Raw genomic sequence first — 21,704 nt, forward strand, 5'->3', positions numbered from 1 at the left:
ACATGGATGTGTTTTGCCATTGCTCAGTATTGCAGTTTTACTTGCATTCAGGTCAGATTATGGAATAATTTACTTGGCTGGTAAATTCCTGTTTGCATTTACTTTTTGGCTGAGCTGAACAGGTAAGCCAATACTGGTACAGAAATTCAGGACACAGTTATTACTGTTTGTAATAAGAATACAAGTTTTTGGTCACATTATCCTAAGTGTTACACACTTGTGATTCAGCATATCGAATGTCACCTATATGTCAAGTAAACGCTTTATTAACCTCTCAGTCATCCAACAGGCTTACTTTTTTTTCTGCCCTCATATGACAGATGATTTTCACAGCCAGAAGTAGGTTTCTGCAGCCATAGGCTGATTTGTTCAAGTAATAAACTGGTTTATAAATGTTTATAAAATGTTTATAAAGCCTATAGATGATACTAAAGGCATTCAGAAAATCCTGTGAGGGTTGAACGTCACAAATACTAACCAGTAACTTGTCTGATACGCTTTATTTGGGTAATCACTGCTGAACTGAACGAAGATTTGTTGGCAAATGATGTGGTCTAAAAAGACAATTATTCTAAGAATTTTTGTCTACGGTCATACTGCATTAGGCTTTTCATCTGTGGGGAGAAGAAATGCATTTAATATCTTTAGAAACACCTTTCCCTCCTGCAGAGATGGTCAGTGACAAAAAAAAAAAAAAAATCTCATCACAGAAAAAGAAGTTCATCACCAGCTGAGGAACACTAATAAAAGGTTTTTCCTCAAGTCTGCACCAAGGGTCCGAGATGCAATTCTGTAACAGTGTTGGTTTGGATTTGGGTTTTTTGCCAGCGGAACTCTCATTTGTAGCTTATGATTTCCTTTGCTGTTAGGATTGAAGGAGCTTTTTTCTTCATTTCTGGAAAGCGGCTTTTTTTTGTGCTAGTAATATCAGCCAAGAGAACTTTTGACCATGTTCCACAGAAGGAAAAAATTGTCTTCAGGAGTTAAAGAATTTTCTAAGGAAAGTGGAGTGGTGGGGAGCGGTTAATTGTTGTATTTCCAATTATTCCACTTTCCTTCCCCAACTGTACTAGATAACCAAGATGAAAACCCATGATTGTGAAGTGGTTCATGGAGACCAACCCCCAGTGTTGACAGCAGGAAACATTTTGGAGTTTTTGCTTGGTGCTGTCTTCTATCTCAGAGAGATGGAAGAGTCAAACTTTTTGATTAGTGGGAGTCCAGTTGGGTAACATTTGAAGTATTAACTTGCTCTGCTTACAAGATTCCATTCATTCAGCCAGAAGAGTTTCTGCTTCAGTAGTCTTTTTATGCTTCCGTTTTAGGAACAGCTGTTTTGACACTACTTTTAATGAAATGAATACGTTCACAATTGTTTGTAAGAAAAAAAAGCATGTATCTCCATAGTTCTGCAATTGTTCCTTGAGACACGTGCAAATAAGCTTTCTGCATCTACCTTTCACCCTCGTACCTAAAAAAATTTTGACTCTGGGAAAGTAGGGAAAGGAAAGGGGATGACCCAGTTTATTTGCAGCCTTATCTCTAATTGTAAGAGCTTGTAGAGCTTTGTTCTCCTGGCCAGTGCTGCTAGAAAAATGTGGTATGCATTGGCCATGTGATGGAGTATACAGATAAGCAGTATAGCCCATTAGTATTGCTGTAAAAGGAAGTAGTGATATTCTATTTAGCTTTGTATATTTTAGTCAAAAGAATTTTTTTCCCCCTAAACAATGCTAGCTGAATCTTACTTTTTTTAGTGACGAGGGTTTTACACTTCGCACACATAAATTAATTTAGAGTGTTTATCAAGTTGAAGATCCAGCTGATTCAAAACTCATGAGACCATTACTAACCATGAAAGAAGGCTGAGAGGAGTTCCATTTTGTTTGCAAATTTCACACTTAAGCAAGGATATGTATGAAAGACAGTTGCTTCCATTCCTGCATTCTTAAAAGCTTGAGAAGTTACTTTGAAATTTGAAAATGCCAACTCTGTAAATCTTTTTCATTTAAAATAGATTTATTTCTCAGATAAGGAATTGCAAAATGTATTTCATGTGAGTGTACTTGTCTTTACATCTTGCACAATAGTATTTTGTGTTTCCTTAAGGGTAATATGATGCTATGCTTTCATTTGCAACTTCAGAAAAAAAGGGGATATATCTAGAATAATCTTTTTTTAAAAAAACAGTATCACATATTTATCATTTGTGAAAACAGCAGTCCTCAACTATTTACTAGTAGTTGTTGAAGCACTTATGACCAGTATGTTTTTCTTATGATGAAGCAGGGAATGCACATGTACCTGTTCAGGTACCTGCAGATCACTTGATATGATGCCATTACGTGACCAGAATACAACTGCTGTATTTTGTTAATATGATGGTGCATAGGTGACGTGGTTGCTGTGTGTTGAGTTCATTTCATTCTAGGAAGTGCATGCAGCCACAAGACATACTTAGCAGATGTGTGCATTCCTGGCAGATGACTGTTCAAGTGTGTTTGCACAGTGGGAGAGCTTACATTTTTCATTACAGTTCTCAATGACTGAGGCAGGAAGGGTGACAAGGGACCACAGGTAGACTTCCAGAACAATTAGCTTTTTTCTGCTTCTGTCCAAAAAGCTTATGTGAAAGAGGGAAGCAGTGAATAGGCTGCTTGCTGAGTAAATAATTCTAGTGGCAGTATTAGCCCTTAGAACTATCTCTTGATTCCTTTCGCTTGTAGAGATCAATGCAAATGTAGGCATAAAAAGTTCAAAGGTACTGCATTTGAGAAATAGCCAAATTGTTAACTAAAATACTAGAAGCCTGTTAAGGCAGAACTGTATTTTCAAGGGGTTTTGTTGTTGTTAAATAGTGGTTCTGTTGCTTTGATTTTGTTGTTAGTACAAAAAAAGCTGCAGACAGACCTTCAGAAACATTTCTTCTAATGTGTGTGTGGTCTCGTAGTACACACACATTAGAAAACCTAATGTCGGAAAACCCTCAAAAATCCCATGGCAGTTCTGAGAGCCAGACAATTCCTTTACCATGTCTCCATTTCACGCATATCCAACATGTAGTGCAAGTGTAATTCTTTTTGATGAAGGGCACCTACAGTTTGAAAGGGATACTCTACCTATGCTATTAAACCTAATTCTTCAAAAGCATTACTTAATACACAATGTTCCTTTACAGATGGAAACTACATGGAGATTCATATAATTACTGTACTCAGTCATCACTAGAAAACAGCTTTATTTCCAAAACAGGAAGATTTTTTTAAAACTGGTTTATAATAAAAATATTGAAATGACTTTATCAGCAGTTTCCATGCATTAAAAAGGAAAGGAAGTTTGAGTAATATGTATAAAGCCAGAATTATATTTTTAAAGTTTTTTAAGTCTCTTAAGTGCTATGCTGCAGATAGTGAATAATGAATGCTCAGAGTTCAGACTTCCACTAATGATTATTCACCATTACACTACAGGGAAACGTGTAGAAATTATAAATATAGATCTAAATTAACAGCACCTTGAATGCTTTGAGCAGCAATTGTTTCCCTGTATCAATTTTGTTAATAAACAGTAAGTGGTCAGAATTAGCACAAAATTAATGTGGAATCTACTTTGTGCAGTTATTTTTCACGTCATGTATTTTCACTTCTTTATGCAAGAGACAGTGTGACTGAAGTTATATATGAAATTTTTCATTGTGAAGATGCACTTTCTTTAGAGCTTTCATTGCCCCCTTTCTACACAAGTATAGGTGCTTTAACGGTGATGAGCATATTGTCTTTTTCTCTGTCATGTTGGTTTCCTGCTAAAGAAACCACCTTCCTTTGCAACCCTGTGACCACATAGTTTAATTACAGTGAAATTGTTGGATGACATAAACGTTCTAATTTCTGGAGAAGACAGTGGCTTTCAAGAAGTTTACTAATAATGCACTTATTTGACACTTCAGTGCTTTTCTCTGATGTGAGGGCAGTTTGACTTTAGGAACCAACAGTGCATGTCATACTAAAAGAAATGACAGAAAAAATGTCTCAAAATTCATCTTAAACAGAGAGAAAACAGACATCCTCGTAGTGAATATGTTGGCATTGATAGAAATGAGCTGCATAACTAATTGTAAGTTATGTAAAACAAGGGCTATATGGCCAAGTTGGAGTAAAGTAAAATCCTTAACAAGTAGTAATTGGAAAAAACAGACCAGGCTATGCCTATTGAGTTTAACTACAGTGCTTTCTGTCTACTTCATAATGCTACTTAATAAAGAACACAAGTGATGGTTATTAAGCTAAATTCTGCAGATATTTGAATTTCCTGTCTTGCTAGTCATTTTTGTCTGCCCTTTGAGAGACTCTGCTTTAAAGGATGTGATATTTTCCAGTGTGTAACTTTGTAGTAGGTGGTTTAGAAACAGAGTTTCTGTCATCTTTCACATCTACTTTGATGCCACGTTTTGAGCTGTCTGTCATACTATTCTGTGAGTTCTTTCTGTTGCCTTACAGATGGTGGGGTGGGGAGTTATTTACTATTCTTGTTCTATTCATTCTTCTAATATAACTCTTCTAGAAAACATGGGATGTAATTGTAAGTTTTGTTTATAGACGGAAGTGGAGAAAGAGGTGAGAAGGATGCCAGCAAAATCACAACCTATCCACCAGGGGCTGTCCGGTTTGACTGTGAACTGCGGGCTGTACAAGTCAGTTGTGGATTTCACCATTCAGGTAAAAACAAATAAATCAATGTTAATTATAGCATAGAATTTTTGTTGATGATTTTGGGGGGTTATTTTAATGTTGTCATATGTGTTTTCCCTGCTTTTTATTTAATTTTCTTTAAGGATGTAGATGGGAGTGTTCAAGGTTGAAAAGAGTGTGGTATTATTTTTGTAGCCTACTACACTGTCCTTCAATAGTGAAAAGGATTATCATGTATTCATAAAGTATCATCAAGTATCATATTGAGTTACAATAGAGCTTTTAAGCAATTTTTGTCATTTGAAAACATCTGCATGGCATGGCATAGCCCTGCGTAGAGATGCTGGCTGTGATGGGTTGTGGAATCCCACACAAATCTCTTAGTGTTTCAATAGGGATAGTTAACTGTGCTGGTCAGAAAGGCTAACCAGTACTGGTGCAGTACCATGTTAACATGTGCATACGTCAGAAACATTTTTCATTTGTTTTTCAGTGGTTTTGATGGAGAATGGTGATGTTTACACATTTGGATATGGGCAGCATGGGCAACTTGGACATGGTGATGTTAATTCCAGGTGAGCTGGTAATTAAAGGATGTGATTGTGTATTGCTGTACTGCTGCATAAAAAGTGGCTAAATTTCTGTTTCTCTGTAGCTAGCAAGTGTGAAAACTTGGATATTGTCCAAATAAAGTTGATAAGCTCTTATCCCCCATAACCCATGTATATAGATACAGTAACAATACTGTTGTACTTTTTAAGTAATTTGTTTAATACATGAAGGCTTCTGTGCATAGTTATTAGCGTAGCTTTGAGAAGGTTTCGTTTCTTCAATTCTCCCTACATATATGAGAGAATGACATTGAAATCTCATTAAGATTTCATTATTTCTGTAATATACTACATAAGCAGTAATGCAAATAGTACGATGTTTAAACCTAGGTTAACCTGTTTCTGTTACATAATTGACAGTAGTTCAGTTACAATAAAATCTCATTTTTGTTTATTATTAATCTCCAAAATTAAGTCTTTAAATTTGGGTCTCAACTGCATTTTGTAGACATTTATTTTGGGTGTCAGCATGAGAGATATGTGCTTTCCTTGCGGTCAATGGAAATAGAGAAGTCAACAGTGTGGAAAGCTATTTAACTAACCACCCACTCCTTATTTACTTTAGGTATTCTCAGTAACTGTGTAAACTTCATGGGCTCGATCTCCACTGACTACAGTGAAAGCATAGATAATTAAATATAGGTGTCTTTAATGTGAAGCTCAATCTCACCCTTAGTGTCTCATTCTTAGTATCTTACATACTCACTAAAGTAAAAAATGGGTGTCCTGCCATAAAAGGAAATGTTATTCTTTGGGCACATACATATACCATATAACATGTAAGACAGGATATTGAATAGTAGGAATCGTTGAGGCTTTGTGTATGTTCAGTAATGCCCATTATCCTTATAAAAGGCACACAGTGTGAAGCATCCGTGACCTGTCTTCAGTTCTGTCATTTCTCTTGTAGCAGTAGATCAAAATTACTGAACCTCAATCCTTCTAATCCCTTTGGAGACTTCCAAATCATTTCTTTTGTCAAGTTTCTGAAGAAATCTTCATCATCTTAAAACTTTCATTGGATTCACTAAACAAAACGGGGAGAGGGAAGGAAGGAAGGAAGAAAATTTACTGGAAGTTTTACTTTGTATTGAAAATATTTGTGCCTAATGGTAGTCTCTAAACTGGAGATTACCTGTAGTCAGTTTGCATTGGACTAGTGAATGCAGTCTGCGTTTCTGCCTATGGTGGAGCCATATCACGGATGAGTACTCTGTTTTTCATTCCTTGAAGTTCTTGGATACTTGTTCCAAGCTACAGCTGCTTTAGCTGGCAATTCAATCACTACTAGAATAAAGCAAATTTCTGTCTTAAAGGCTGAAGAGGTACAAACAGCAGTGGCATTTGTACTGGTAACTTACTGTCTCCTATTTTCAACTTTGATGAAGTTACTTGGCTTTTCTGAAGGCATCGGAGCTGTCCGCTGTATCTCTCAGAATTTCAGTCAGTAAACCCCACATCTGTTGCTTATTTGGACAGAAACTGGATGGAGACCAAATGTAGTTCCAAGTGAGATCCTAGAAGAGAACATGAAACATCCTGTGCCAAAGGATAATGCTTGACCGGGCCTAGAAGCTGAGGAGGTACAAGCAAATTGGCACTGACCTTTGTATCATTCTGCAACAGACCCTAGAGTATCTGAAAAAAGCCTTGAAGAAATTTGGACTATGTCCTGTGCATGAGAACTGGCTATAGTACTATATTGCTGTTTAGCACCATCATTCAAATTATAATTTCCTCATTGATGTACTTCTTTTTCCAGCTTTAAGTAGAGATCTCTCCTCTGTCCTCACAGTAAGGGATTCAGAGAAGGAAACAGGGAATCCTTATGCAGAGTTCCACCTCAGTTGGGACGCAGTGGTGCTCAGATGGCCAGCTCCAGCCAGGTCAGTGGTATGTCAGTCATGCAGTGTGTCACATTGCCTGTATTGACTTCAGGAAGACCATCATCTTCCGAATCCAGTAACGGATGCTTTACTGTGTTTCTGGGAGAGAAAGTAGAGAAGGAAAAAAAAAAAAAAAAAAGGAAGTAATATTTAGGCAGCCTAGCTAGTATGGGAGCCCATGAAAACAAAAACTGTCAGGGAAAATGCAGGAACTCTCATTTTCATCTGAGGGAGCCATCTTCATTGCCAGATGAAGCAATGATGGAAGTTCCTGGGCAGCAATTGATGACTTACCCTTTCAGAGACTTCTGTGTTGCAGTGTAAAGCTTTAGTAGTGAGACTATATTTTAAAACATCTTGAAAATGCTGAACTACTTTGAATTCTGCACACCTGACCAGACATGTCTTTCTCCTTGATTAAGGGGATTCTGGACTCCTCTATTACAGTATGGTAAACACCACAAATTCTTCCTCCTACTTCAGTAGGAGTGAGGCTTATTACATGCACTAGATGAACTTCGGGCTATTTTTTATGCAAACAAGCAAAAAAACCTCAGCAGTTGAGCGGGATGATGTGGTTCTCAATCAGTTAACAGAACTGAAATGGTCTGGAGGAGCAAGGAATATGCACAAGGTGGTGTTATTTTATCCTTCAGCAAAGACTTCAGCCATTCACAGAAGGATCACTTAAAAATGCAAGTGATCTGGTTCCTGGAAGGCTGTTTTTTCCATATCAGTATGCTGGAGGCATTAAGCTAATCTGTATAGGCTTTCTGTTGTAAAATCCACAGTGGCAGATGCTGATGAGCTATTCATTACGTGAAGGATGTTGTCAGTCTCTGCTTACATTCTCAGATTAGATGCTGGTGGATAGAAATCCAGTGGAAGCAAGAAATGTTTTGCAGTATCTAGTCTTGGTGAAAAATAGCATGTCTTGTATTCAGGTAAGCAAAGGTCTGTTTGATACTGGTGCTCTCAAGCAGCTGGGACTTAAAACTGCAGGATCCTTCTGGTTTTGTTCAAAATTTGTCTACATTTCTTGTACAAACTGTTGACTTCAGCACAGTGTTAGCAAGGACCTGGTCTGGCAGTCAAGCTCCAAAAGTGGAACAAGTGAAGTAAGACAATCCTGGTGTGATTTTGCTTCCGAAGGTTCAACAATAACATTGAAGAAAATTGAGCAGACCTTCCGTGGACAGTCAGCTGTTCTATTTGAAGACAACATGTAGAGGCTGTATCCTATTAATATCACTAGGAGGGGAAAAAAAAAATAAAAATGTTCCATTGTCTCTGATAGGGTTGTGTTTCTAGGTGCATCGCCAGCCTATTTTACTTCAGTGGTGGAGTGCAGTTCTTGTTTACATCTTTTCACCAAACTTCCAGTTACGTCTAAAATCTAAAAATCGCCATCTTTTTTTTAAGTCCATACTGGCCTTCTCTGCCTGCAACTGATAGAAGTTACTACCGGTTTCCTTTTACCCACTACACAGTAACAGCCCCTGGCACCCGGACTGTACAGCACCGCGGTCAGCTACCCCCAGTGACATCGTGCGGGACCCGGCAGCCCGGGTGGGCTGGGCAAGGACCATGGACAGCGACCGTGCCAACCCTTACTGCAGGGCGAGCTCTGGAAGCCCACACCTGATTCCAGAAATGCTTATCCTTCAGGATGGAAAAGGGTTTCGGATTGGCCAGCCAAAAATGCATTTGGACCCCCTGCAGGATCCTGAGTTAGCTGATGCATGTGTATCTGCTGCTTTTCGTTCAGCAATCATACATTTTCCCAAGGGATCTCAGGTTACTTTCTGTATAGTTGAGGTTGGTCTTTTGCGATTGGCCTGTGTCAGGTACCTGTGTCATATCCCGAAGCCAAAGAATCTGTGAGTTTGAGGCCAATGTGTCCTTCAGTTCCATCCCAAAAGAATACTTCTTGCTTTCTGCCATTCAAATGGAGAAACCCTGGTTATCAAAACTTTGTCCAAAGAATCTCTCAGACTCTCAAGTGTCTATGCTGAGCTTTTCTGTGTTGAGCTTCAGAGGGATAGGGAAATACTTAAACAGGTTTTAGATTCCATTTACATCAGTCAAACTGGCTTACTGTATTTTTCCAAATCCCTCTTCCTTTCATGAAATGAAAACTATTTTTCTGTAATTTTACTTTAATCTTTTGATTTAGTTAAATGTATTAAGCTTTTTCCTCTTCATATTTTTAGCTGATACACTGTAGTTGGCCATTCCAAAAGCTGCATGATCTGAATAAAAGAGCTATTTAAGGGGATATTACCTCTCTCTACATAAGTTGCCTGTCCATTTTTGCTTTGATGCTGCCAAGGGAATATCATGTACAGCATTCAGATAACATTGCCGACAGATTCAATTGCCAAAACAGAAAGATAGATAGTTTTGGTGATAATAGCTTGCATTTATGCATCAAAGAGATGAAACATTCACCTTTTTTACAAGCATAGGATTGATAATTTCATGCCTGCAGCTATCATAATTTTGAGAGAGAGAAAAAAATGTAATAACAATATTTCCCTTTAACAGGAATGCTTTTGGATTAGTTCTTAACTATGTTCTGTTTCTGCTTTGGTGCCTTTTTGAGCTTCCTTAAAGTTAATGAGAGGCAAATGTAATATTTCTCTTGTTTTTAAAATATTTCATCATTGGTACAGCTGAACTTTGCTCTGTGTGTCTATGTATAATCTTACTGATGTCCAAACCTGTGTGCCTATAGACCAACAAAGGCTTCTAAATTTATGAATGCTATGTTGTGCATGCTCTACCAAATTTTATGCTGCCCTTCAGTCTCTCCATCTCCACTAGCATCACCTACTGGAAGCTACATTCGCCACAAAGCAGTAATTTCTTTCTGTATACCTGTGTTCCCTCTCCTTCAGGTCATTAAACTATCTTCATGCTGCATTCTTCTGTTCCACATTTACGTGTGTTCACACCTTCTCATCTACCCTTTCCCTGCTGAATACATGACGCCTCTTCTTCCTCCTTCTTGACTTCTGTTTTACCTGCAATTCAGCCAAAATCAGAACATGTGTATAACCCATCTTTTTGCACATCAGCTGCTAAACAATCCCTAAGTAACCATGGGTTGACACTTTTGTTCCCGTCTAAGACAACCTGTTCTTCTTTTACATTTACCTACTTTTGAAATTGTGTGTTAAAAAGTAAGTTTGAATAGTGCTGCTGTTCTCTGGGTCAACATTCTCAAACAGAGTTATTTGGGAATAAATTCTTCAACTTCACAGTCTTTCTAAGCCCACAATAAATTTGAAGTCTAGGTAGACATTCATTATGGGGTTTAAAGTCTGGTATAGTTCTTTTAGGTTCCTGTTCACTTTGTTGGGATTGAGATAAAAACTTTAGGGTTTTTTTAGTATCTCATACTTGTTCTTTTTATCTTTTCTGCTATTTCTATTCTAAATCATCACTTCAAGTTTTCTTTCTTTGCTTCTTGATCATGCTATTGGTTTGGATTTTTTCCATATTTTTTATTGGAATGGGAAATTTAATTTCTTACACCTGTCCATATTTGGGAGGCACATGGATTAGACTTTTTTTCAGGTCTTTCTGGAAGACAGTTAGGAGAGGTTTGTTCTGTGTTGAGTCTAGAACTTTGATGGAGAGTGGTTTTTTAATGCCTTATTCTCCATTAGGAAGCTGATTGAGGTGGGTAGACCTCTTTCTGTAATAATTCTCTAGACAGTGATCTCAGGATGGCCTTATCAATATTGCTCCAGGTAATTGTATTAGGGTATCAACCACATAAGGCTTTAGTTGCTTCATAATGCAAAGAGGGGTTTTTAAGTGCTTAACCAGCATCCTCACAGTGGAGGTTTTTTACTGCTGCAGTTCATTGTGACACGTTTTATATGCATACATGTATACACACTGATATATATTAGTGTAACTACAGTCACATTAATGAATCCTACAATTATATTAAATTAACCATTTTTGTTCTATGCTGATTTCTGAGTTTAACTGAAGAAAGGGTACTTAATCTGGTTGCCTGTAACAAGAGGGCATAAACTTAAATATCTGGTACAGTCTTTCGAACCTCTGTTAATTTTATATGTGAGATGTTGCTTGAGTCTGCTTCCGTATAGTGTGTGAACATTGTGAATGTATTTTACAGTTACTGAAATCCTTATGTTACTAATGTATGTGTTAAATTTTTCATAAGCATATATTGATACAAAATTAATTTATTTTGATATAGGGGATGTCCCACATTGGTGCAGGCATTACCAGGTCCTAGTACACAAGTTACCGCTGGGAGCAACCATACAGCTATTCTCTTAATGGATGGCCAGGTTTTCACATTTGGAAGTTTCTCAGTAAGGAAACAGTAATATTTACTTATGGGAATAAGCTAGTCACTAATGTATTGTTCAGAGACCTTTCAAAACTGCTTATACTTGCTCTTATAGAACTACTCATGACTTCTGCATGTCTTTTGTGTCTGTTATGTCTAGAAATGTGGCATCTAATATTGTTGTGGTTAGAAAGTTATGATGCCAGAAATTCCTGTTGGTTTTCATATTTTAATGAAAGTGGTGATTTAGAACTGGCTTATTTTATAAGGTGCACTAGTTTTCTCAAACCCTTACTGTTGCAACCTTGGTTGCAAATAAGTATCTATTGCATATTCTGTTACCTGCCTGTCTGCATTCATTAGAAAAAACAAGTGTTCTGTTTTCTTTCATAGAAATGGCAGTAAGTTGCAGAAGTTATGCTTACACTTGAGGGGAGATTATTTCTCAGTATAAAACAGCATAACTCTGGTACTCTTCTTTCCGCATGGTGTATATGCTCCTGAGTCCACGTGGAATCTGTTCTTATATTCACTGAATGAGCACTTCAACATCATTTAGTTCTCCTTCATCCTGATTTTAGGCCTTTGTGCTTCCTTGTCTTTGCAAAACCTCCCTTACTGCAATCTTTCTAGAGTCATTTGTTGTTTGTGCTTTCCCACTAATGTCCTTTTGCCAAAAGCTAGAGTGTAGGTACTGAGCTATATTTATGTGTTTAAAAACTATGTACTGTCAAACACAACAGAAGAGAAACTGCACCTCTGAAATCTGCCTTTTTACAAAAAATAAACAAAGTGAAGACTGAAATTTTTCAAAGTGGAAAATCATGTTTTGAACTAAAAGTGTACCACAAGATGGCTCTTTGATTAGGTAATGTTTTGTTGTTTTTCAGACTTTTTAAGTAAGAGCTTTCGTGTCCATGTTTTTTTGAAAAGGCACTTGGACACATAAAAGTTTAAGCTTTGTTGACTTGCAGTGAAACTTGGCCCCTGAAAAACCAAATTAATTTTCAGAAATGGGATTTAAAAGCCTGTCTGTTGACTGAGGGTTTTTTTCTTTTTCTGAAAGAAAAAATAAATTTAGACTACATTTAAACCACCTGTTCTGTGCATCTGGTTTTAATATTGTAATGCTTGAAAGTTTCTTGAAGACTTCATAAAGTCAAGACTAGCTCAAAAGCAAGCATGTTTCTTGAAAATGCCTTCACTAGTTTACTTACATACAGTGTTTTGTAGAAAGATGAGTAACATGCTGGACAGAGGGTATTTGCTGTACATGCGTGCTTCTTCTCCCTTACCATTTTAAATAAAAAGTTACCTTGACTTCATTAGCCTGCAATGAATTTCCTTTGCCTCAGGGAGGTAGATGGAGTCTCAACAGATTTATTGCCGCATCTCTTACTACATGCTTAAGTACAGCACAAGAACTGTTGGTCCACCTCTCAGTAACTAGTTGTACATAGAAGATAAGGCCCTAGATCTCCAGGTCAGGATGTTAAAGAGCATATGCAAAAGGGTTTGCTTAAGCATTTTATGCTCTTTTTCGCTCATTTAATGTGATAATTGATTCCTAGAGACCTCTAAGAGGTATTTGTTCAGTAAGATTTACAGTCCATATAAGTTCAGAATTGAGTGGGATATAGACTGAATCTGAATGTAGATTCCCACCCCCGCCCCCCATTAATTCATGCAGTTTGACACTGAAGTTATTCAGGTATTAAATATTGAAGGAAAGTAATGCTTTTGTATTTGGTTCTGAAGATGGGAAGGAGGGTTATCCATCATGGAGAGTTAGTTACAGTAAAAAAAAAAAAATTCACTCAAAAACCTAACTGAATAGAGAGGAAAATATCTGCCAGTAACTTGTTACTTGTATTTAAATGTGTAACACTTCACTTAGAGTAGCCATTGCCTTTTGACGGTAATTTTGTAGTAAACTACCTCTTCCAGATTACTAATTTTGTATGTTGAAACTATCAAAGTAATTTATTCATCTTTGCAACTTCCTGTTACTTTAATAATTCTTACAATCTCTCTATAGAAAGGTCAGCTTGGTAGACCAATTCTGGATATGCCCTACTGGAATGCAAAACCAGCACCTATGCCTAACATAGGCTCTAAATATGGACGCAAAGCAACATGGATTGGAGCAAGTGGAGACCAGACTTTTCTCCGGATTGATGAAGCTCTCATTAATTCTCATGTGCTTGCTACATCAGAGATATTTGCAAGCAGGCATATAATAGGCAAGAACTCTTCTATAATATTTTAAATGCTTATAGAACTATTGGAGAAAAAATAGCTTTGGTCATGCAAACAGAATAGGAACAAGTCAAAAATGTCAATGGAGGGAATTAAAATATTTTGACTTTCTAATTATACTGCAGATGGTGATACTAGCTCCTTAAGAAATTAATTTTATTAAAAATAAGAATGTAAAAGTCTAAACTGTTCTCGCACTTAAATCTTCCTACAGTTTATTTTTTTGCCATAGGAGTGTATCTGTGCTTCCCTACTACATTAATGCCTCATGCATAGAAAAAGCCACGTAATGAGTGGAGTCTTCATGTCTTTCTGCTCCTTTTGCTTCCCGATCTAGGTTTGGTACCAGCTTCAATATCAGAACCTCCTCCTTTTAAATGTCTTCTGATAAACAAAGTAGATGGCAGTTGCAAAACATTCAATGATTCTGAGCAGGAAGACCTTCAAGGTTCTGGTGTGTGTCTGGATCCTGTCTATGATGTTATTTGGAGGCAAGTGTGGATTATAGCTATTAAACTCATAGTATGGAAATCTTTTAAAAATATTTTGGGAGGCTGGAGATTTGATTATGCTCATTTCCCTAGAAACAATTCTTAGTATTCTTTGTACCTTTTTTCACATTTTTTTTATTTGTTCAAGTAAGCCCCAAACAAACATCTTCTTTTCCCTGATTTTTTTTTTAATTTCTTTTCTTTTTTGCATCATTCTTATTACATCTCATGATGGTTTGAGGTACCCCAATCTATTCTGCTTATTTACTGGTTTTATTCTTTCCTTACTTTCCTCCATCTACTTAACACTTCACTGAATAATTTTCTTGCCATACCCAGCTTCCACAACCTTTTGTCTTAAATCTTCATCCTTCTCTCAGGAATTAGTGGTTAAGACTTGATTAGAATGGATGAAGTAATAGTATTCTTTTCAGTTCGGACATTTTGGGAGGTCAAAATAAAGATGCTTATTTAGATGATATAGACGTTCAAATTACAATTGTATTTATTTCACAGTCTTTGGGGTGGTTGCTTTCAGTGGAGTCTTAGAGCAAGCTTTGATCATAAAACACTTGTTCCAAAGTAGAATCATTACATTCAGTTCTTCTATAATGATGTAAAAGCTATGTTAGCCAGGATTTGGGAGATAAATTTGGACTGTCATCTGAGTGCAAGGGATGGATGATGTTTAAACTGTTTGAAGACCTAGAACAAGAATAATCACTTAAGGTAGAATAAAGCAGGGAACCAGCTAGTCTGTGTTCATCTGGAAGAGACAGTATTATGTAGGATCGTATCTTTAAAAGATCATTGTGTCCAGAGGCTACTTGCGTCCTGCTTTGGGTGTCTTCATCCAAAATCAAGATGCAAGAAATTAATAGCCTCTTAACATTGAAGCATGTGTATCTGCTAGGCGTGCTCTCTTATGACATCTGAAGTCCCTCGTATGGTTGTAGTTCTGCACTGTGCACATCCCTGGGATTGTTTGAATCTCCTTCGCTAGGTACCAGTTCTTACTTAAATTATGCCGAGATTTGAAATAAGGAAGAGTAGCACCTACATCCCTTAACTCTCTCAGTCGTTATATTATCAGCTTGATGAAACACACTGAAAGACTCAATTTATGAAAAATGCAGTTGTGAGTGGCCACAGAATAGCAGTGAGTTTCAGGGGAGAAAAGGTGAGGACGCTCAACTTGATGTAGCACACTGAAATATTTATTCAGTTTGAGGAAGTTCAAAGTCTCATGTTAAAAATATTATCATGGGTGAATATGGGTTGAGGTGTTTTGTTGTATTGCAAAAATTTGGGGACTGTAAAATTATATCTAGAGCTTAAATACTTAACTGAAGAATGGATTATTGGAATCTGTGCAGTTTTATTTCCGTGTTATATCCCATGTTGTTTAATAGAAAATATTTTTAAAAGTCTAAAGAAGAGACATGTTAATGAATATGTCTATTAGTAGTGAAATATTTTGTATATCAAGTATTATTTCTGGGCATTTTTATTCATGCCTGTTTAAATGAAGGAGCAGTTTCTCTGTACAGGGTGACAGCATTCTTGATTACATAGAGCTTAAGGATTTTCTTCACAGCTTTGACTTTTTTGAGTAGTAGTGAAATTCAAGTGGTTAAATAGTGTTGTATGTATGTGTGTGTATAAACTTGCACATTGCTAACTCATTGAAATCCTGAATACATATGGTGTTCTATAATATTTTTAGTTAAAACTATTTCTCTGTTGGTTAGGCCATCTTTGCCCCATATGGATTTTTAGAACAGTGTACCAAGTGAAAATTCCTTTCGTGCTTACTTTGTCTTCTGTTTCTTCTTTCTACATAGTGATATCAAAGAGCACATTTTTTTACTTTTCTTGTTCTCCATGTTAACCTGTAGTATAGAAAGTCTTTGTATTCCCTTGTTTATGCTGCCCTTTTCTATAATCCCTTAAAAATTCATAAGGTGGTGTTACCCATTTTAAAAAGCCCAAACAAATTATGTTGGATTTCTCAAGATCTTTTTACTCTTATTTGAAGGTGAGTAACCCTTTTACTTTCACTTGGTATCTTTATCATTTTAGAGCACATCTGCCATTATATCTAGTACTTTTCTAGTTACTTCATGCTTCTTAGTAGTTTATACCAGTTTTACTATTTATTAGCTTTGAAAAGTATCAACATTTTCTGAATTTTTAAACCCATATTATGACTGTTTGGCAAGTATGATAAGAATGTTTTTGTGTCTTTCCATTTGCTAGTGTGTTAAGCTAGTAAAGTTTGTATGGATTCGGTGTAATGATGTTCGATTTTAAGAGTTTGTACTTGCAGACCTACATTATACATTAAGTAGCTCATAAAATTTAATTATCAGTTAGAGTTTTATATTTTTTAGTAGGTGAAATGTTTGGGTTTTTACTCTGTTTTGTCTTGCTCTAGGTTTCGACCAAACGCTAGGGAACTGTGGAGTTACAATGCAGTAGTTGCTGATTCCAGACTTCCCTCAGCTCCAGACATGCAATCCCGGTGTAGTATTTTGAGTCCAGAACTTGCTCTACCAACAGGTTCCAAAGCTCTAACCACCAGATCTCATGCAGCTTTGCACATTCTAGGTATACACTTGTAGCTGATAAGTCAGAAGCTTAAGTGAAATAAAGAAACATTACTTAATTATAAATGAATTGTAATCTAACAGCTTTCTGAATTTTTTGAGTTAAAATTTTACTTTGTAATCTTTCACCCTTGCTCTTAACGCTTATGATCTGGCTGATATGCATTAATTTTAATCAAAATAGTTTTCTTCTGTTATCTTAATGATGCTAGAGGATTTTAGAGTTCTGATGGAACCTGCTACTAGAGGTTAGCATAATAAAATAAGAGAGCACCTTAGATGATCTTTTTGGACAGTCTGCAGAATAAAGTCAGTACTGTTAAAATTAATCTCGAGTCTCCAAAAAAAAGCAATCTTGAATAAGCTATTTTTATTTTAATGTAAATGCAGTATCTAAAATTAGAATGTACTCTTTTCAGTTTTGTATAATGGGGCACTAAGAATAATGTGATTTCCTTTTGTAGTCTAAAAAGCCTACCAAAACAAAAAATAATCCCACTGCGTTCATGTATAAACTGACCACATGCAACATACCCAATACCCCAAAGCACAGATTTGGAAGTTATTTTAGCTCACTTGCTCACTGATTATGATGAGTTCCTTGTCCTGCTCCCTTCACTGTGTGTTAGAGATGTGATAAATTTTAACTTGAACAGCACTTTTTTGTGTCTGAGTCAGAATAAGGCATGTCAGGTACCCATGTACATGAAACAAAATGCCTTTTACGAATGCTCTCAAATCTATCCATAATTCAGTTACTGCTTCAACTCTTTTTTGGTAATATGGGAAATGTAAAAAGGAAAAAAAAAAAGTCAAAATGAAGATGTTGCTCGCAATTTAGTTACCGTTGGAAAAGTTGCAAAACCGTTTCAATCTCTTTTCTTGGTTATTCTGTAAAATTAATAAATTAAATTAAATTGATCTTCAGTGCTGACCCTTGAGATTCTACAGCAGTGACCCTTGACCTAAATAAAGCTATAATGATATTGGGTAACATATGTGTGGTTTAGGGACAAAACAGGTTGCTTTGATCTTTTAAACTAGTATTCATTTCCATTTCATTGATTATAATCAACAGTAAGAAATTTTGAATTCTTCTTGGTTTTGCTTTCTTTTAGGTTGTCTTGATACTTTGGCTGCTATGCAGGACTTAAAAATGGGTGTTGCAAATACAGAAGAAGAGACTCAAGCAGTAATGAAAGTTTATTCTAAAGAAGACTACAGTGTTGTTAACAGATTTGAAAGTATGTACCTAGTAAAATTTTATAGGACAGGTTTTTCCAGCTTGCAGAATAAAAGACTAAAATAGATTAACTGTATTTTTGTTGGGGTTGGGTTTTTTTTTTGCAGGTCATGGAGGAGGCTGGGGTTATTCAGCCCACTCAGTAGAAGCAATCCGCTTCTGTGCTGATACAGATATTTTGTTAGGTGGTCTTGGTCTTTTTGGAGGTAGGGGTGAATACACTGCTAAAATAAAGGTAAGTTTTTTGGTTTTGTTTTAAACAATATTATGACTCAAAATCAGAACTTTAGAAATGCCGTCTAAACCCATGTTTATTTTTTCTTGATGAATGAGTGGTTTACTATAGATTAAATGCATTAGTAACAGAACTAGAAAAATACTTCTCAGTGAGAAAGCAGGTGAAGGTAAGGTAGGTGAAGTAGAGATCTGAGAATTACTATTCTTGTCAAAAATTGGCCCATTCTTACCTTCACTAAATGCAATGCCATCTGAAAGGTGTCTTGAACAGATATGGTAGTGGGTCAAATTGTTCTGTGACCCATTTACACAAAGCTCAGAGGTCCACCTGCAGAAAATAGGTGTTGTAGGCTTCAAGTTGGAATCGCGTCCTGTGTCAGGATACATGAGGCACTGCTGCTCAAAACCAGAAAAAGAATGCTTATCAGTAGCTGGAATTCCTTTGGTACCAGCTGAGTCATTGCTTCCCACTGACCGTACCACTTCTTTCTCAGACTGCTCTCATAGCTTCTCAGCTGGGATTCTTCAACTGAGAGTGAATGGCATCAAACATATGTTTATGCCAAACGTGAGGATGATTAGGGCTGGAGCTTATGTGCTGATTTAGAATAAATAAAAAAATAACCTTGCTTTGCCTAAAAAAGCTCACGTAAACGCATAGTGTGGTAACAGAGCTCTGCTTTCAGATAATTAGCTTCTGTTCCTGCATTTAATAAGGATTTCAGAAACTCCCCTGAAGATGTTGTAAAGGAAGGATCTGTCTGAGATTTATATTAGATGTGTATGTTCAGAATGTGTTGTTGTTACTTGTCATTTAGTGGGTTTTATTGAGTTTTCTTCTGTTTCAGAGGAATAGATATTAAGGTTTCATTTAGGGAAATGGGTGGACTGTGCTTAACAGTAACATTTGCATAAAACAACAGGAGATCCAAAATAAAGTAGTTGTACTTTATTCTAGTTGACCACAGTGATCAAGGATTGCAAATAATTAAGGAAAGCCAAGAAACTAAAAAAAAAAACCACAAACAAACAAAACTAATGCTCAAATACTAAAGGTAGTAACACTATGAGAGGACTCTAGTATTACTAATTTTTTCAATTTGTTTCCTGTTGTGTCTGGTTATCTTATAGCCAAGAAAAGATTTGCCAGTCCTATCATACATAGATAAACTGTGTATTAAATAGACATTTCAACAGAAGACCACATGTATTGTGGTCTTTTTTGAAACTCGTCAAACTGTAGAAATTATTTTTGACTAAGAAACCCACGTTCTTTTGAAAAAGTTCTTTATTGTCTTTTGTCCTAGTCACCAACTGTTTATGACACTATTGACTAGCTCTGCTAAACAGTCAAACTGTTCCTTTCCAGAGAAACTGAGTGCATCTTCACTGCATTTTCAGTCTATGACGGAAAGCCTGTGTCTCCTGCCCAACTTCAGATGCTCCGCATTTGTCTTGCTGCAAGATTTAGGGAGTTTCTCCACTTAAGAATATATCTGTGTATAAGGCTGGGAGGTCACTGTCAGCTGCTATTTTTTAACAGTTAATGATATTACAAAATCCTGATTTCCAGATGGGAATTTGCCTGTCAGTGATAGTAACTAGCAATTACTTTTGGGAAGGGGAGAGGTTAGTAGTAGACAGTTTCCAGAATGCCAGACAGGAAGAAGTGGTATTGTGAGGTTTCTAACACGTAAGACTTATTTTTTTTCCTTTTTTCTTGCTCCACCAGTTGTTTGAATTGGGTCCAGATGGGGGAGACCATGAGACTGATGGAGACCTTCTTGCTGAAACAGATGTCTTAGCATACGATTGTGCTGCTAGGTAAGATGTTTTCCTTACCCACTTCTACCTACTTCTTGATGTTTATTTTTATTTTATTCATACACTTTTGAAACTCACTTTAAATATCAACAGAGATGACCTACATCAGTAGCAGTTTGTAGCAAGTTATGTAAAACTTACACTCAAAGTGCATTGGGTAAAGTAGTAAAACTCCTAAACATTATGGTGCTAAATTAAAAGAAGGAAAAATTATCACACGCTTCCTGTTGTATAGATCAGTCAAATCCCATATTCCTGTGGTAAGACAAAACAAAATGTTGCAGCAGCTCTTTTGAATACTTCTATCAAAAGGACGCTTTCAAGCACAAATGGGTATTTGCATTAAACAACTCATCATTAAACTTATTGCAGTATAAAATTATCATAGCCAAAAGAAGGGTTATTGTGCTTCAGCTCATTAGAATACAAGCAGTTACTGCTTGAAAGATATTGTGCATATGGATGGAGTTAGCCATGTTTTAGCTGCTTTTTCATTCCCTGTTATGAAATAATTTAACATTCAAATAATCCATGAATAATTATTTTAAGTTTAATTCTTATGTATCACTACTCCTAACTATATATTCTATTACTTTCTGAAATATTCATGTGTAATTCCTAAGAATTTGCCTATAAGCTCTTCTCATTTACAAAAATTTTCTGGAATTGAATTAAAATGATATAATTAATACTTTATAATTAATACTCTACTTGCAATATTATGTTTGAGATGTAATTGGGGTTTGTCTGTTAATTTAACTTAATCTCTCCTTACTCTTTGGCATTTGGTATCTGTTTCAAAATGCAAGATCAGGCTAGGCTTAGGCATCTGTAGGTACTTCTGAATTATTTTTTTTTATTGCTACCATATTTTTCAATGAAATATTTTTAAATGTTGAATATAAATAAATACCTGAAATTAATAATTTAATGCCATTAATTTTCTGTTTTCTAAGCAGGGTGTAATTCGTCAAAGATTAATCTAAAACCTAATTGACATACATCTTTTTTAAAATTTACTTTTACCAGAGAGAAGTATGCAATGATGTTTGATGAACCGGTACTCCTGCAAGCTGGCTGGTGGTATGTAGCTTGGGCAAGAGTGTCAGGACCTAGCAGTGACTGTGGATCTCATGGACAGGCCTCTATTACTACAGATGATGGGTACATGTTTTTTTTCTATATATTTTAATGCCAAATAAAAAACATAAGGGATCTAATATTACTTGAATAATTATTGGATTATTTCTCTTTCAGTGTTGTATTTCAGTTTAAAAGTTCCAAGAAATCAAATAATGGTACAGATGTTAATGCGGGGCAGATCCCACAGTTACTGTACAGGTAATATTTTGATCTCTATTTAGAACAATTTATTGACAAGTTTTTAAAAAGAAGCCCTGTTAAAGTAAGCGTATGTTTCATGAAATCATTATTGTATTAAGCTAAGGAGATCAGTATCTGAAAAATTTAGGGAATGCTTAGTGTCTTGGAAAAAAGCAATAAATCCATTATACTAAAAT

At 36.1% G+C, this 21,704-nt stretch overlaps 1 protein-coding gene across 28 annotated transcripts in view; it reads left to right on the forward strand.

Annotated features, from left to right (window-relative positions):
- The window catches only part of MYCBP2 (MYC binding protein 2), a 200,650-nt gene that overhangs the window by 74,968 nt on the left and 103,978 nt on the right, over positions 1-21,704 (forward strand). For 27 of the 28 annotated variants that reach the window (XM_055802981.1, XM_055802964.1, XM_055802966.1 and 24 more), the window contains 11 exons: positions 4,596-4,715; positions 5,182-5,263; positions 11,426-11,543; positions 13,560-13,764; positions 14,118-14,271; positions 16,709-16,881; positions 17,999-18,124; positions 18,231-18,358; positions 20,093-20,184; positions 21,214-21,348; positions 21,442-21,525. In XM_055802981.1, coding sequence (XP_055658956.1) covers positions 4,596-4,715; positions 5,182-5,263; positions 11,426-11,543; positions 13,560-13,764; positions 14,118-14,271; positions 16,709-16,881; positions 17,999-18,124; positions 18,231-18,358; positions 20,093-20,184; positions 21,214-21,348; positions 21,442-21,525 — 1,417 coding nt within the window. Of the gene's footprint in view, positions 1-4,595; positions 4,716-5,181; positions 5,264-11,425; positions 11,544-13,559; positions 13,765-14,117; positions 14,272-16,708; positions 16,882-17,998; positions 18,125-18,230; positions 18,359-20,092; positions 20,185-21,213; positions 21,349-21,441; positions 21,526-21,704 lie in introns of those variants that run through there. The other variant, XM_055802991.1, reaches the window with a different exon arrangement.

Source organism: Falco peregrinus, chromosome 4 (assembly GCF_023634155.1).
Source record: "Falco peregrinus isolate bFalPer1 chromosome 4, bFalPer1.pri, whole genome shotgun sequence".
Lineage (NCBI taxonomy): Eukaryota > Metazoa > Chordata > Aves > Falconiformes > Falconidae > Falco > Falco peregrinus.